General features: G+C 35.3%; 2 protein-coding genes across 2 annotated transcripts in view; one reads left to right on the top strand and one right to left on the bottom strand.

The window, feature by feature from the left end:
• The window catches only part of LOC134649624 (uncharacterized), a 215,175-nt gene that overhangs the window by 100,514 nt on the left and 99,425 nt on the right, over positions 1 to 15,236 (bottom strand). The window lies entirely within an intron of this gene.
• LOC134649496 (uncharacterized) lies at positions 7,286 to 14,209 on the top strand. Its single transcript, XM_063504251.1, has 3 exons — positions 7,286 to 7,446; positions 7,782 to 8,315; positions 13,926 to 14,209. The coding sequence occupies exons 2-3, from the start codon at positions 7,782 to 7,784 to the stop codon at positions 14,148 to 14,150; spliced, it is 759 nt and encodes a 252-aa protein (XP_063360321.1). The 5' UTR covers positions 7,286 to 7,446; the 3' UTR covers positions 14,151 to 14,209.

Here is a 15,236-nt window from a genome sequence, read left to right as displayed (position 1 = left end):
CTCTTTATGATCCTGATTCTGCGAGTACCTTTGAAATAAATTGGTGTTTCCAATGTGCAATCTTGATTGACAAAGACATATATCCCAAAATCGGAGGCGTGTATTTCGACCCCGGTTAAGAATGTACGAAATATGGTTCAATGTACGAAAGTATTTATAAAAAAATCATTGTGAAGAAACAGCGCTCAAAATAATCCCTTTCAATTTTTCTCTGGGATAGAAGAAAGTTGACATGAATCATGAATGAATCATGTATGACGGGGTCCCGTTGTTTCCCATAAAGTTTTAAGTCATAATGTACTGTTTGTCATATTATCATTAGTCATAAAACTGAAACCGTTAATATTTCAGGATTTTCGTTAGGTTATCCTATAGATAGGTTAGGTTAGGTTAGGTTTGTTTTATGACAATCCTGAATAGTGACGCGTTTCTGAACCAAATGAATTATGACTAACGAAAATGCGGGCAAACAATACATTATGGCTTAAAACTATTTGTGAAACAATAGAGACCCATGTATGACACGTATGTTCTCTAGATTAGCTTGCCAAAAATGACCCCAGACTCCATCGGATGCATACAAAAAAACCCGTACACGAGGAGGAGACAATGATAATATGTCCTACGTCTGTTATAACAAACAATATTGGAACACATCAGAGATAAAACATACGGGGTCGGATTGTTATTAGACATGTCTAAAGCTTATGATAGAGTTTCACATCCCATACTACTTCAGAAATTATACAATATAGGAATCCGTGGCCCAGTTCATGCTTGGCTAAAATCATATTTACAGGACAGAAAACAATATGTACAAATAGATCATTACAATAACCAACTTCATCAGATGCAGACATTTAAATCTACTCTCCGAACCATAAACAATTCCATTCCCCAAGGTAGCGTACTCGGTTGCGTACTTTTTTTAATTTATATAAATGACCTACCAAAAATAACAGAACACACATGCATTATGTTCGCTGACGATGTATCCCTCCTGTTTAAATGCCCTACAAGCGAAGACGCTAATACTCTCATCACCGAAACATATAGAACAATAGGCGATTGGTTGCAAGACCACAATCTGGAAATTAATAATAAGAAAACGAAAGCCATCCAATTCAGACCCCATCAAAAACAGCCCATAGATATAAGTTCAACATCCGGAAAACTAAATGTAGAAGAAGTATCAGACTTTACATTATTAGGCTTCACAATTGATACTCATTTGGATTGGAAACGACATGTTGCGCGAATTAAGAACAGATTATCTTCCTTTGTGTTTGCCTTATATAATCTAAAAGTAAATACCGATGAGCAATGTGCTCTGTCAGCCTATTACGCGTATGCTCACTCATTATTAAGTTATGGCGTTCTACTTTGGGGACACAGCGTTGATGCACATGACGCATTTATTATGCAAAAAAAGTGTATACGCATCATAGTTAACATCAAAATACCCTCTAGCTGTAAACCACATTTCATTCGACTCCGTGTATTAACCTTCCCTTCATTATATATATTAGAAACAGCCAAATTTGTACGTAAAAATATTAACCTCTATGAATCCAATACAAATCCTCGCCGAAATCATGATTTAGCCTTACCGGAACCCAAAATAGAGATGTTTAAAAAAAGTCCATACTACAGGTCTATCCACATATATAATAGCATTCCCAGACAAATTAAATCAGAAGAAAATTATAATACATTTGTTAATAAATTAAAACAACTACTTATAAATAAAGCCTACTATTCAATAGCCGAATTTTTGGAGGAATAACAATCTTATGTCCATACTTTCACAATTTACATGGTCTATTTTTCATAATCTTGCAAATATATCTAAGACCTAATTAGAGTAATTGTTGGTTTATGTAATGCAATTTTTTTTTTTTTATATAAACTACGACCATTTATTGTAATAAGACTTTAGTATAAGATTAAAACTAATTGCTATACCCTGTCCGGGTTCATGTTCACATATGTGTACCTTGTATACTTATAATGTTGTACATGATTGCAATGATTAAATGATTAAATGTGATATTTTCCGCCCACGTTATCTAATGAGGATTTGGCGAACCGTAGACGTTTGTGTGAAGAGGCAGAGTGTTTGGGCCGAAGGACGCATGGGTAATGAGGTAAACAATGACGAATTTAGACGTTGCCCAAATAGCGAGCAAACTAACTCAATATACAGACAAGCCAGGAGATAGTACCTAGTATTAAGACTTGACATGTAAAAATGTTTTTTATCAATAAAATGATCGTATCGTATCGTAATATGTGTTGTGTTATTTTCGAAAAAAAATTTTTTTTAGAGGCTGTGCGGAAATTTATAGTATTTTTACAGTGAAATGTCTTTTGTAAACGACAATTAATTCAGCGAAAATCGTACCATGAGCCTTAACCACAACGCTTTGGACCAAATTATTCTGAGAGATACCAGGGTCGTTCTTTTCTTTTTAGCCGTAATGACCTGTCCCTCACCTTAATATTGCTCACTAGTGGCACATAGTTAATTAACCTTTTTTGCGTCTAATGTACATACATCTATACGTACTTTTGTTCATTGCTTTACCTACAATGCATGTAGGTCTTTGTAGCCTATTTTTATGCAACAAAATGAAACCGATACGTTGATAAGAAAATAACGCTGTCGCAGTGTTTTCTGAGAACCATTAAATCGGAAAAAATCGATTAATTGGTAGTAAGTTCATTTCTCAAAGTAACTTCCTAATAGCGGCACATAATTTTATTATCGCCTCATCTCGATCTCATTAAAACCCGATTCTGGTCTGCCGATTGGAACTTAACAATTGATGAGATTTAGATTTATTTTTGACATTATTCGCGCGCTGTGAGCATGTTAGTAAACCTAAATAATTATAAAAACTCATTGGGACTCCAGATGTAAGTCATCACTGGTGTTAGTAAAAAAAATGGACCGCTTAGTTCTAATATTTTCGTATAACTTGGTAGGTAACTATTAAAACCATGAAGCAAAATAAAATATGATCATAATTAAATTTAGCAAAATATGTACTTATGGTTTTGAACCATTACTTGTTCCTCTGAACTCTTACTCGAAGGTAAGCAATTTTTCACTTTGTTAGAATGTCGTAAGGTTCAAAAGGAAAAAGCTTTTTCTGCAAGCCGTCCTACCGGACAATAAGTAATCAAGCGGCGCTTACATAAATCATGACGTAACCTAACCAGTCACGGTCACGGTCGTTTTTTTCGAATCAAAAATATGTAGGCTTGTGCTTCAAAGATATAGTAAGGTACCTTATGTTTAACATGAACTTGCAATTTTTAGTCTATGGTACTAGCGAGCAAGAACACAAAATTTTAATCCATTCAACCTTAGGTAAGTACTTATATAAACGAATGAAATTTTGAAAGTAGGCAAGCTTAAGAACCGAGTCCCTTACCTTACCTTGTTAAAAATTAAAGGCACGTATTTAACCAGTCAACTAATTAATCGAATTTGGGTAGTTTAAAAAAATAGAAATGGCTACTAAAATTAATAGTTTGGCAACAAAAACAGTGCCTTAAAATATATCAATATGAGTTGTATTTTAATGCCGTTACAGCTTTTGATTATTTTTAGGCAGGTACCAAGTATTTATTTGGCGACTGAATTAATATATAGGAGACCATTTATGAAGCACATTTTAAAAAGGACACGGCTATCTATTAATTAAAAAATGAAGTTCTTTTAAAATATTTTGTTTGGTCATTACACGGTCAACCTAACACGCTCCTCCTCGCTTCGCTCGTCGTCGCACGTATCTGTTGACTCTAGCAGAACACAGTGGTAACTATTGAAATTAGTACTTAATTAAAATTTTAAAGATCTAATGGTATAATGGCCATTAGGCGTTTCATGATTAGAAATTTCGACTATAAGTATATTGACCATTGCGTATTGGTAAATTAATTTGAGGTGTTTTGTGTAAAAAGTGATCAATATTCATTAAATTTAACGGCTTTCGTGTTAAAATACTACCTAGCTGGAACGATATGCTCAGTTATGATTAGTTGATTACTTAGGTAAGAACAACTAGATGACAACTAAATTTTATGATCGCTTTACAATATTAGTTGCCAATTTATTATTTTAGACGCCAACCTATCACTTTAAGTTCCCTATAATTTTTTTAGGTGGCTTGATTTTGCTGCCTGTTTTTTTAATAATATGAGGCTTATATTTGAGGCTATAATTTTTTTTTTGGCGCTAAAATATTAACGCACAGCCAAATTATATTATTATATGCCCAATGAAAGTTCCTGTTTAATATTTTAGGTGCCCGGTTAATAATAAGCCAAAATTAAATACCTACAAGCTATGCATTAAACATTAAGTATGAGCACATATAATCATATACCTATCATATGGATGGTCCAATTGGTCTATATACGAGGGGTATTCAAAATATTCTCGGTATGAGAATGAAAACAAACAAGTACGAAAAGTTTGATATTTTTATTTTTCAATATACTCCCCCCCTATGTTCATACACTTAAAAGATCGATCAATTATTTTTTTTAATCCCTCGTAAAAATATTTTTTATATTTCGTGTAAAAATGCTCCTCCACTGCCGCCTTCAATGCTTCATCGTCAGAAAATTTATTTCCACGCAGATCCTTTTTAAGATTGGGGAGCAAAAAGAAGTCGCTGAGGGCTAAGTCCGGACTATACGGTGGGTGAGTAACAGTTTTAAACCCACATTCAACAATAGCTGCCTTGGCAATATGAGCAGTATGGACGGGGGCGTTGTCATGCAGAAGCAGAATACCTTTGGTTAACTTTCCTCGCCTCTTTTCTTTAATTACATCCTTTAATTGACGTAGAATGTTAGCGTAGTACTGTCCTGTGATATTTACACCTTTTTCTTTATAATCGATTAGTAATACTCCTTCACAATCCCAAAATATCGTGGCCATGACCTTGCCAGCTGAAGGGATGACCTTGAACTTCTTGGGATGAGCTGAACCCTTAATGTGCCACTGCATGGACTCTTGTTTACTCTCTGGGTCATAATGATGAACCCAGGTTTCATCTCCAGTAACTATTCTTTGCAGCACCTCATCAGGATTTTCACCGCACAGGTCAATAAAATCGGAACAACAAGCTACACGCATGTCTTTTTGAAGCCGAGTCAGCATTCGCGGAACCCATCTTGCACTTACTTTTGACATATTAAGATGGTCATGTCATGTACGGTACCAATAGAGAGATTGGTTACTTGTGCTATAGATTTTACCTTCACTCGACCATCTTCCAATATAAGTTTTTCCACTTTATCAATATTTTCTTGTGAAGTAGCTACTACAGGCCGGCCAGGTCTAGGGTCATCTTCAATACTCTCCCTTCCGCGTTTAAACTCGCTTGACCACTTTTGAATGGTAGATAAAGAAGGAGCAGACTCACGGTAAACACAATCCATTTCCTCTTTTATGGTTTTTTGATTTTTACCCTGTTTTGTCAAGAATTTTATCACGCATCGATGTTCTAATTTAGTTAACATTGTCAATTCGCACATGATGTTCATGTTTGTTCAGCAATTGCAGAAAAACAAAAGACCATCTCGGTTCGAATTATACTTTTTTTTAATGTCAATGAATAAACCTTAGCGGCCAGTAACGAAAGAAATTTTAGAAGAGGTCGTAAGATATCAATACCGAGAATATTTTGAACGCCCCTCGTATAATTATGTATGTACCTATACCGGGTGGTCCAAACATTGAAGCCCAAAATTTTTCTTTAGATTCCTCACATCGTGGGCTATCAGAATATACCCCCAAGTATGTTAGCCGATTTTTCGTAGTTTTCGAGTTATGAATTTTTGAACTTTTTACTATTCTTAAGAAATTCCGGGGCGTACCAATTAATTTATTTCAAAAAAACTATTGAACTTTTTTGAATGGTTCTTTTTGTAACATAATCCTTTACAAACGGCGCAGTTGCTAAAAAAAATCATCATCCTCACTTGTCTGCGAGTTGGAAAAAAAAAGACAAAAGTGAAAGTTTTACGTTCAAGCATGACAAATTATGACTATTAAAGTCACTTTTTTGACCTTTTAAAAAACTTAGGGTCTAGCAGGTTCTAAAATAACCAAAAATCCTTTGAATCGCTTGTTATATTTTTTTATTTAGGTAACAGCAAAATCTAAACTTGACATGCTTGAACATAAAAATTTTACTTTTGTTTTTTTTTTTCCAACTCGCAGTCAAGTGAGGATGCTGTTTTTTTTAACAACTGCGCCGTTTGTAAAGGATTATGTTACAAAATGAACCATTAAAAAAGTTCAATCGTTTTTTTTTTATAAATTAATTGGTTCATCCCGAAATATCTTAACAAATTTAAAAGTTCAAAAATTAATAACTCGAAAACTACGAAAAATCGGCTAATATACATGGGGTATATTCTGATAGCCCACGATGTGAGGAATCAAAAAAAAAATTTGTACGTCTATGTTTGGCCATTCTGTATGTAGGTACATGCCTTTACTTAACTGGGAGATCACTTTAAGAATTTGATGTTAAGATTTAAGTACCAGGTATATCAGGTATATCAGGTATACCAGGTATACCAGGAGGCAAAGAGTATCCAACAGTTCAAATCTAGACTTAAAAAGTTGTACATGAATTATCAAAAAGAGTTTGAGAATATACACGTGACCAGCCCCGTGAGGGATGCGTTCATAAAGTTAACTTTTAGGTAAATACTAACCACACGAAACATATGCTATACTGTTCCTGTATTAAGTACCCCGTAATAAGGAAACTATTGTTACATACTAAAGTTTTGGTTTTTATTGTGAATTTCATAATTTAAAAAATATTTAATCTTAATACCATTCCAATTACCTGACCAAGGGCGGGTTTAAATTCAGCAAGCTGTACCCGCACCTTTTTCATTACTTACACAATTTGTTGCACAATGTTTAGATAAATACTGTACTTACTTCATGTACCTAAGATGGACTAATTACCTACCTAACCCTTATATTATACCTAAGAACTGATGTAAAAAGTAATGAAATAAATGCATTTGTATTTGTATTTGTATTTGTATTTGTATTTGTAAGTACTATAAAAAAATTAACAACGCGCCTGTCAAAAAAAACATTATTTAACTTCCCTTTTACCGCCTTAAAATACATTAAATGCTTTGGGGTATACCACATTGAGTCACCATAAATGCGTAGGACTCGTATATGGAAACGTAGCTATAGTATGAAGTATATAAATACCGAGTGCGTCTGGGCCATTAATGGCACGGTCGCTTGCGCATGCATGAGCCAGTGTGTATCGGCGCGCCAGACAGAGCACACGCGGTGTAATTGATAACCAACATTTGGTCTACCTGTTCAGTGACGTCACGACCTTCGAATTCGTATATTTGTTTACGCCGGCTGAATTTTAAAAGGTTGGTACTATTTTAAACTACAACCGGGAATGAACGAAGCTTGTGAAAGTGAATTGGAACGCAACATTAAGCAGAGTTATTAACTAATGATGTTAATAATAAGGAAAATAACAAGCTGTCGTGCTATCAAGTTTTAGATGAAGTTGTTTTTCTATTAAGTGATGCTGTTTTTCCAGTTTCTAAAGAAACAACGCTAACGATAACATTTGTTTATTTTTTATAAACAACTCGACCTTTGAAAAACTCAATACTGTAACTGCAGAAAATATTTATTGTTAGGTAGGTCATGTCTGTGTTAGGAAATATTTGTATAAACAAATACCGCTTCTTTTCAGATGAAGACATTAACAGCACTATTTATCGTCGCACTGTACCTAGCGGTCATCGACCTCGGCTCCGCGGAGCAGAGCGAGCACGAACACCACAAACAGATCCGCCACAGACCAAAGAGACAGTACCTAGGCGACTATGGCTACCACCCGGCGTGGTACCGCCCGCACTACCCGGAAGACCGAAGAGACGACAGGAGTCAACAGGACTTGCTGCCGCATATCTATAGGTTACTAGAAGAAATTTCTGACTTAGTCCGCCGTCCTCCACCTCCTCCGCCACCGCCTCAACCGATCTACATACCCTACCCCGTCCAGTACCCGTGCCAACGATGCAATTGTCCTACGCTGCAAAAGCCGAACGTTACAAGCAGGTTCCCGGAGATGGAAGACTCGAACCAGAACTGGGGGTACGATGACAGCAATGAACCGGAGGACGACTTCAACAACAACAGGCCGATCAACTTTGACCCCATCGCGGCGCCCGGGGCCACCTCGCGCCCGCCGCCCGCCGTCGAGCATGGCAGCAGCCAGGCTTCGGTGAGTCTCACAATCTAATCTAAACAACCTTGTTAGAAGAGGTGTACCTAATTTTTTTAATCTACGCTGCTCCTGAAGACAGGACCCGACAGAACACTTAGTGAAATACCCTTTTTAACTACTAGTAAGTAGTTTCGTAACACACTAATAGTCAAGGGGCGAAGCAAATACGAGGACTACCTGACTTTGTCCCTTATACTAACAAAGAATATAACGAATCCTAAAACCTTAAATGGTTGTAAGAATTGTAAGCGTGGGTGTACCACTGATAATCATGGAATTGTTTAATAAGTTTTCCCTGACCGTCACCATCATTATCAGTCTGACAAATGTTTTCTAACATCATGGTTTAAAAATAAGTGTTCTCAGGAATGTGTGTCAGTTTTATACAATTTGCCAGATATGAAATAAGTAGTAGTTCACAGAGATCAACTAACTATAAATAGAAATATCAAGCAAATTAGAATGAATGCTATTAAATAATTCACATTCAACATTTTTATCAACCATGTGTTGATGAAAGTTAATTATTGTGAAGATCAAATGGCAAGATATCCAATTTTGCCACTTGACAAATATATTTTTAAATTCTTTCCGCTTTCTGATTTCTTCATGCCTTGGGTACGAGTAATCGTCAATCACTATCGACCATTTATCAAAAAATCATTCCACTAGAACACGTTACAGACACTAATGTTATAGGTAACATAATACTGTGCACCAATTTATCACATATCTAATAATTGGTATCAATTACGTAGAAACTTCTAGATAGTCGTTAGGAATTTTTCACGTATTGGAATATAATATAGGCAATCAATGTACCTATTTTATACTATTCAAATAAAGCGTTTTTGTTCTTTGATAATAAGAATGACAAATTTATTTTCAATAATCAGTACGATAGTCGTAGCTGGGCTTTTTCTAAAATAAATATCGAAAACCCGATTCTATAAAATCTGGACATTCTTTGGCTCATTCTACTCAGAATCGACAGCACTCTCCATCCTACCATTAAAAAAAGATGTCCCAAAATGTCCATTCCATTACGTCACGTTTTTAGTATGAGAAAATTTTTCACTTGTATGTAACGTGACGTAGTGGAATGTACAATTTTCATACAAAATTTTGGGACAATTTTTTTTATCACCACCACCAGGATCTGGGAGAATCGGGTTTTCAATATCTATTTTAGAAAACGCCCAGCTACGAGAATTTCCTTATATTTGTTTACAATACTTATCTCAGTCCAATCAAGAATATATCTAACTAGCTGTTGCCCGCGACTTCGTACGCGTGGATTTGTATATTGGTGGTTATATATTCTACATTAGCTTAGAACATTGTGCAGCAAGAGATTGCGGTAGGACGGTTAATCATTTGTTAATTATTAATATTATACAACGCATGAGACTTTGTCTTTCACAAACTACGAAGTTTCAAGCCCCTAACTGAATAAAATTGTCCTCGTTATAATCCCTCTAAACCCCCTTAGAAGATTTTCATGTCCTCTATTTAATAAAACCTACTACCTAACTACCTATTTACGAAGTTTGAAGTTCCTAGCTTTAAATAAAATTTGAACCCTATACAAACTTTCAACCCCTTTTTAATCATTTTAGGGGATAATTTTTTAAAAGCTGAAATTATTTTTCTTGTATTCTAATAATATGCCTTTATACAACGATTCAAGTCCCGCACTCAAAAAAATGTTTGGCCTCCAAACAAATTTTCAACCCCTTTTTCACCACCTCGGGGGATGAATTATCAAAATCTCTGAAATTAGTTTTCTTCTCTTTTGACAAAATACATTTTTACGAAGTTTCAAGTTTGTAGCTTTAAATAAAATTTGAACCCTATACAAACTTTCACCCTGTTTTAACCCTGTTAGGGGATGAATTTTCAAAAACGCTGAAATTACTTTTCCCGTCTTATAATAATATCCCCATAAACAAAGTTTCAAGTCCAACACTCACAAAAATATTTGATCTCCATACAAACTTTCAACCCCTTATTCACCACCTTGGGGGATGAATTTTCGAAAACTCAGAAATTAGTTTTCTTGTTTTTTAATTTAATACCTTTTTACGAAGTTTCAAGGTCCTAGCTTAAAAGAAAATTTGCACCCCAGGACAAAGTTTCATCCCCTTTTTACCCCCTTAGGGGTTTTATTACCTAAACGTCGCAATTCCTTTTTTTGTCATCGGCTATTATGTCTTTCTAAGAAGTTTCAAAGCATTTGTAATGGATTCAAACTTTCAACCCCTTTTTAACCCTGTTAGGGGATGAATTTTCAAAAACGCTGAAATTACTTTTCCCGTCTTATAATAATATCCCCATATACAAAGTTTCAAGTCCAACACTCACAAAAATATTTGATCTCCATACAAACTTATAACCCCTTTTTCACCACCTTGGGGGATAAATTTTCAAAAACGCTGAAATAACTTTTCCCGTCTTATAATAATATCCCCATATACAAAGTTTCAAGTCCAACACTCACAAAAATATTTGATCTCCATACAAACTTTCAACCCCTTTTTCACCACCTTGGGGGATGAATTTTCGGACACGCAGAAATTAGTTTTCTTGTTTTTTAATTTAATACCTTTTTACGAAGTTTCAAGGTCCTAGCTTAAAATAAAATTTGCACCCGAGGACAAAGTTTCATCCCCTTTTTTACCCCCTTAGGGGTTGAATTACCTAAAACGTCGCAATTCCTTTTTTTTGTCATCGGCTATTATGTCTTTCTAAGAAGTTTCAAAGCATTTGTAATGGATTCAAACTTTCAACCCCTTTTTAACCCTGTTAGGGATGAATTTTCAAAAACGCTGAAATTACTTTTCCCGTCTTATAATAATATCCCCATATACAAAGTTTCAAGTCCAACACTCACAAAAATATTTGATCTCCATACAAACTTTCAACCCCTTTTTCACCACCTTGGGGGATGAATTTTCAAAAACGCTGAAATTACTTTTCCCGTCTTATAATAATATCCCCATATACAAAGTTTCAAGTCCAACACTTACAAAAATATTTGATCTCCATACAAACTTTCAACCCCTTATTCACCACCTTGTGGGATGAATTTTCGAAAACGCAGAAATTAGTTTTCTTGTTTTTTAATTTAATACCTTTTTACGAAGTTTCAAGGTCCTAGCTTAAAATAAAATTTGCATCCCAGGACAAAGTTTCATCCCCTTTTTACCCCCTTAGGGGTTTTATTACCTAAACGTCGCAATTCCTTTTTTTGTCATCGGCTATTATGTCTTTCTAAGAAGTTTCAAATCATTTGTAATGGATTCAAACTTTCAACCCCTTTTTAACCCTGTTAGGGGATGAATTTTCAAAAACGCTGAAATTACTTTTCCCGTCTTATAATAATATCCCCATATACAAAGTTTCAAGTCCAACACTCACAAAAATATTTGATCTCCATACAAACTTTCAACCCCTTTTTCACCACCTTGGGGGATAAATTTTCAAAAACGCTGAAATAACTTTTCCCGTCTTATAATAATATCCCCATATACAAAGTTTCAAGTCCAACACTCACAAAAATATTTGATCTCCATACAAACTTTCAACCCCTTTTTCACCACCTTGGGGGATGAATTTTCGAACACGCAGAAATTAGTTTTCTTGTTTTTTAATTTAATACCTTTTTACGAAGTTTCAAGGTCCTAGCTCAAAATAAAATTTGCACCCGAGGACAAAGTTTCATCCCCTTTTTTACCCCCTTAGGGGTTGAATTACCTAAAACGTCGCAATTCCTTTTTTTTGTCATCGGCTATTATGTCTTTCTAAGAAGTTTCAAAGCATTTGTAATGGATTCAAACTTTCAACCCCTTTTTAACCCTGTTAGGGATGAATTTTCAAAAACGCTGAAATTACTTTTCCCGTCTTATAATAATATCCCCATATACAAAGTTTCAAGTCCAACACTCACAAAAATATTTGATCTCCATACAAACTTTCAACCCCTTTTTCACCACCTTGGGGGATGAATTTTCAAAAACGCTGAAATTACTTTTCCCGTCTTATAATAATATCCCCATATACAAAGTTTCAAGTCCAACACTTACAAAAATATTTGATCTCCATACAAACTTTCAACCCCTTATTCACCACCTTGTGGGATGAATTTTCGAAAACGCAGAAATTAGTTTTCTTGTTTTTTAATTTAATACCTTTTTACGAAGTTTCAAGGTCCTAGCTTAAAATAAAATTTGCATCCCAGGACAAAGTTTCATCCCCTTTTTACCCCCTTAGGGGTTTAATTACCTAAAACGTCGCAATTCCTTTTTTTTTGTCATCGGCTATTATGTCTTTCTAAGAAGTTTCAAAGCATTTGTAATGGATTCAAACTTTCAACCCCTTTTTAACCCTGTTAGGGGATGAATTTTCAAAAACGCTGAAATTACTTTTCCCGTCTTATAATAATATCCCCATATACAAAGTTTCAAGTCCAACACTCACAAAAATATTTGATCTCCATACAAACTTTCAACCCCTTTTTCACCACCTTGGGGGATGAATTTTCAAAAACGCTGAAATAACTTTTCCCGTCTTATAATAATATCCCCATATACAAAGTTTCAAGTCCAACACTCACAAAAATATTTGATCTCCATACAAACTTTCAACCCCTTTTTCACCACCTTGGGGGATGAATTTTCGAAAACGCAGAAATTAGTTTTCTTGTTTTTTAATTTAGTACCTTTTTACGAAGTTTCAAGGTCCTAGCTTAAAATAAAATTTTCACCCCAGGACAAAGTTTCATCCCCTTTTTTACCCCCTTAGGGGTTGAATTACCTAAAACGTCGCAATTCCTTTTTTTTGTCATCGGCTATTATGTCTTTCTAAGAAGTTTCAAAGCATTTGTAATGGATTCAAACTTTCAACCCCTTTTTAACCCTGTTAGGGGATGAATTTTCAAAAACGCTGAAATTACTTTTCCCGTCTTATAATAATATCCCCATATACAAAGTTTCAAGTCCAACACTCACAAAAATATTTGATCTCCATACAAACTTTCAACCCCTTTTTCACCACCTTGGGGGATGTATTTTCGAAAACGCAGAAATCAGTTTTCTTGTTTTTTAATATAGTACATTTTTACAAAGTTTCAAATTCCTATCTTAAAATAAAACTTGCACCCCATACAACCTTTCATCCCCTTTTTAACCCCCTTAGGGGTTGAATTTTTCAAAATCGCTTCTTATCTCTTGTACACTTTATAAATTCAACCTAGTGTGCAAATTTCAACTTTCTAGCTTTTGTAGTTTCGGCTCTGCGTTGATGAATCAGTCAGTCAGTCAGTCAGTCAGTCAGTCAGTCAGTCAGGACACTTGCATTTATATATATAGATTGCGGAAATGATGCACATGTACAATATCATTTTGTGATATACATTTTTTACGACGTCATTTTCTATTTATGGTATGTAAATAGTAAATACCTAAGTAACTCTCCTAAGCATACGAGCGCATTTAAGCTAACTGTGGACCGAGATTTAAATTGCAAATGTGTTCCTAATCGCGTTTAAGATGCGGGCGCTTCTGATAGCAGACTACATACAATTTCTACAATGGCTGTCTTTTCCAGGTAAACTCACAACAAGGCAAGGTAAGTTCCAATACCCGCCGCCCGAAGCGCTGCGACGCCATGGTGCTCTCCTGCTGTGACCCCTCCCAGGCCAGGCAGCAGCAACGCGCCTGCTTTGTCTCAGGCAACTGCGCGTCCTACTTCGACAAACGCGATGTGTGCTCCAAGCAGTTCGTTCAGGAAGTTCTAGACACGTTCGCGTCAGCGTATGCTCCGACGCAGTGAGGACTGTACATCGGGAAACGATTTAGTCGTGATCAGTATTTATTTGATGTTAAATGTTGTTGGTGCTGTACCGTATTCAAATTGATTGCTGCTCGTATGGTCTGGGTTATCGCTGTCATTGATTGGCAAGCTTTAGAACAAACTCTGTCACTTAAGTATAAGTGATACAAATTCGATTTACGTAGCAAATATATTTATTTCTTTCTATGATTACACGAAAAAGTGCTCGCATTTCAAACTTAGTTATCAATTGGATCGAATCGTGATAAAACGAACTTGAGTTATATTTGTTTCAATGCACGGCGAACGCGACATCTGTAAAAATAGAAATAGAGTCACTAGATGTTAATGTACTTGGTTATTGTTTCGAGTTTCTTTTTTGATGAAGCTTAAGTGTTTTTCGATGGTTTTAAGCATCATCCTTCTTGGCATAAAATCCTAATCTACAATCAATATATTCTGATGACATAATATGTAGTTATTTTCGATACAAGTGCGAAAAAGAGGAAATTCGAAACGAGTGGCGATAAATTAAAACACGACCGAAGGTAGTGTTTTAAATCGACACGAGTTGCGAATTACCTATTCGCACGTGTATCGAACAACGTTTTACAGTATATATGGCGCTATTTTACGCACTAGTGCGAAAAAGTAGCCCCATATGTACTGTAAAAATTGTTTTTAGTCTATTCTATAGTCTATACGCTTAAGTGACATGCGAGCTTTAATGAATAATTTATTATTCTGTGTATGCTTGTGAAGGTCGTGCTTAAAACGTTGAAGGTGTTCTTTAGGGTGTCCGGTTTTTGAGTTTCCTGACGGAAACCCGTCTTACCTTAAATGTACCCCTAATGGATACATCTTCAGTTTCGATGCCATAATTACACTAGTTCCTTGTAGTTAGTTATGTTAAAACAATGCATTTTTATGCTTTAAGTATATGACATTATAGTTAACTCGATTATTGTAAAATATTCGGAGTGCAGCCGCGATTCTTCTTTAACACATTTTAGACATCATTTAGCAAAAATATTTTGAAGGTGAATCTATAGTCTATACCTTTACCACGAGTCACTGATAGTGTCA

Source organism: Cydia amplana, chromosome 7 (assembly GCF_948474715.1).
Source record: "Cydia amplana chromosome 7, ilCydAmpl1.1, whole genome shotgun sequence".
Lineage (NCBI taxonomy): Eukaryota > Metazoa > Arthropoda > Insecta > Lepidoptera > Tortricidae > Cydia > Cydia amplana.
The sequence above is the reverse complement of the archived record's forward strand: the minus strand, read 5'-3'. Positions and strand labels throughout refer to the sequence as shown.

Bases quoted from the DNA above. Each gene is read 5' to 3' on its own strand.
- LOC134649496 (XM_063504251.1), top strand. From the start codon at position 7,782: ATGAAGACATTAACAGCACTATTTATCGTCGCACTGTACCTAGCGGTC. The intron at 8,316-13,925 runs GTGAGTCTCACA...TGTCTTTTCCAG, and splicing joins ATGGCAGCAGCCAGGCTTCG to GTAAACTCACAACAAGGCAA.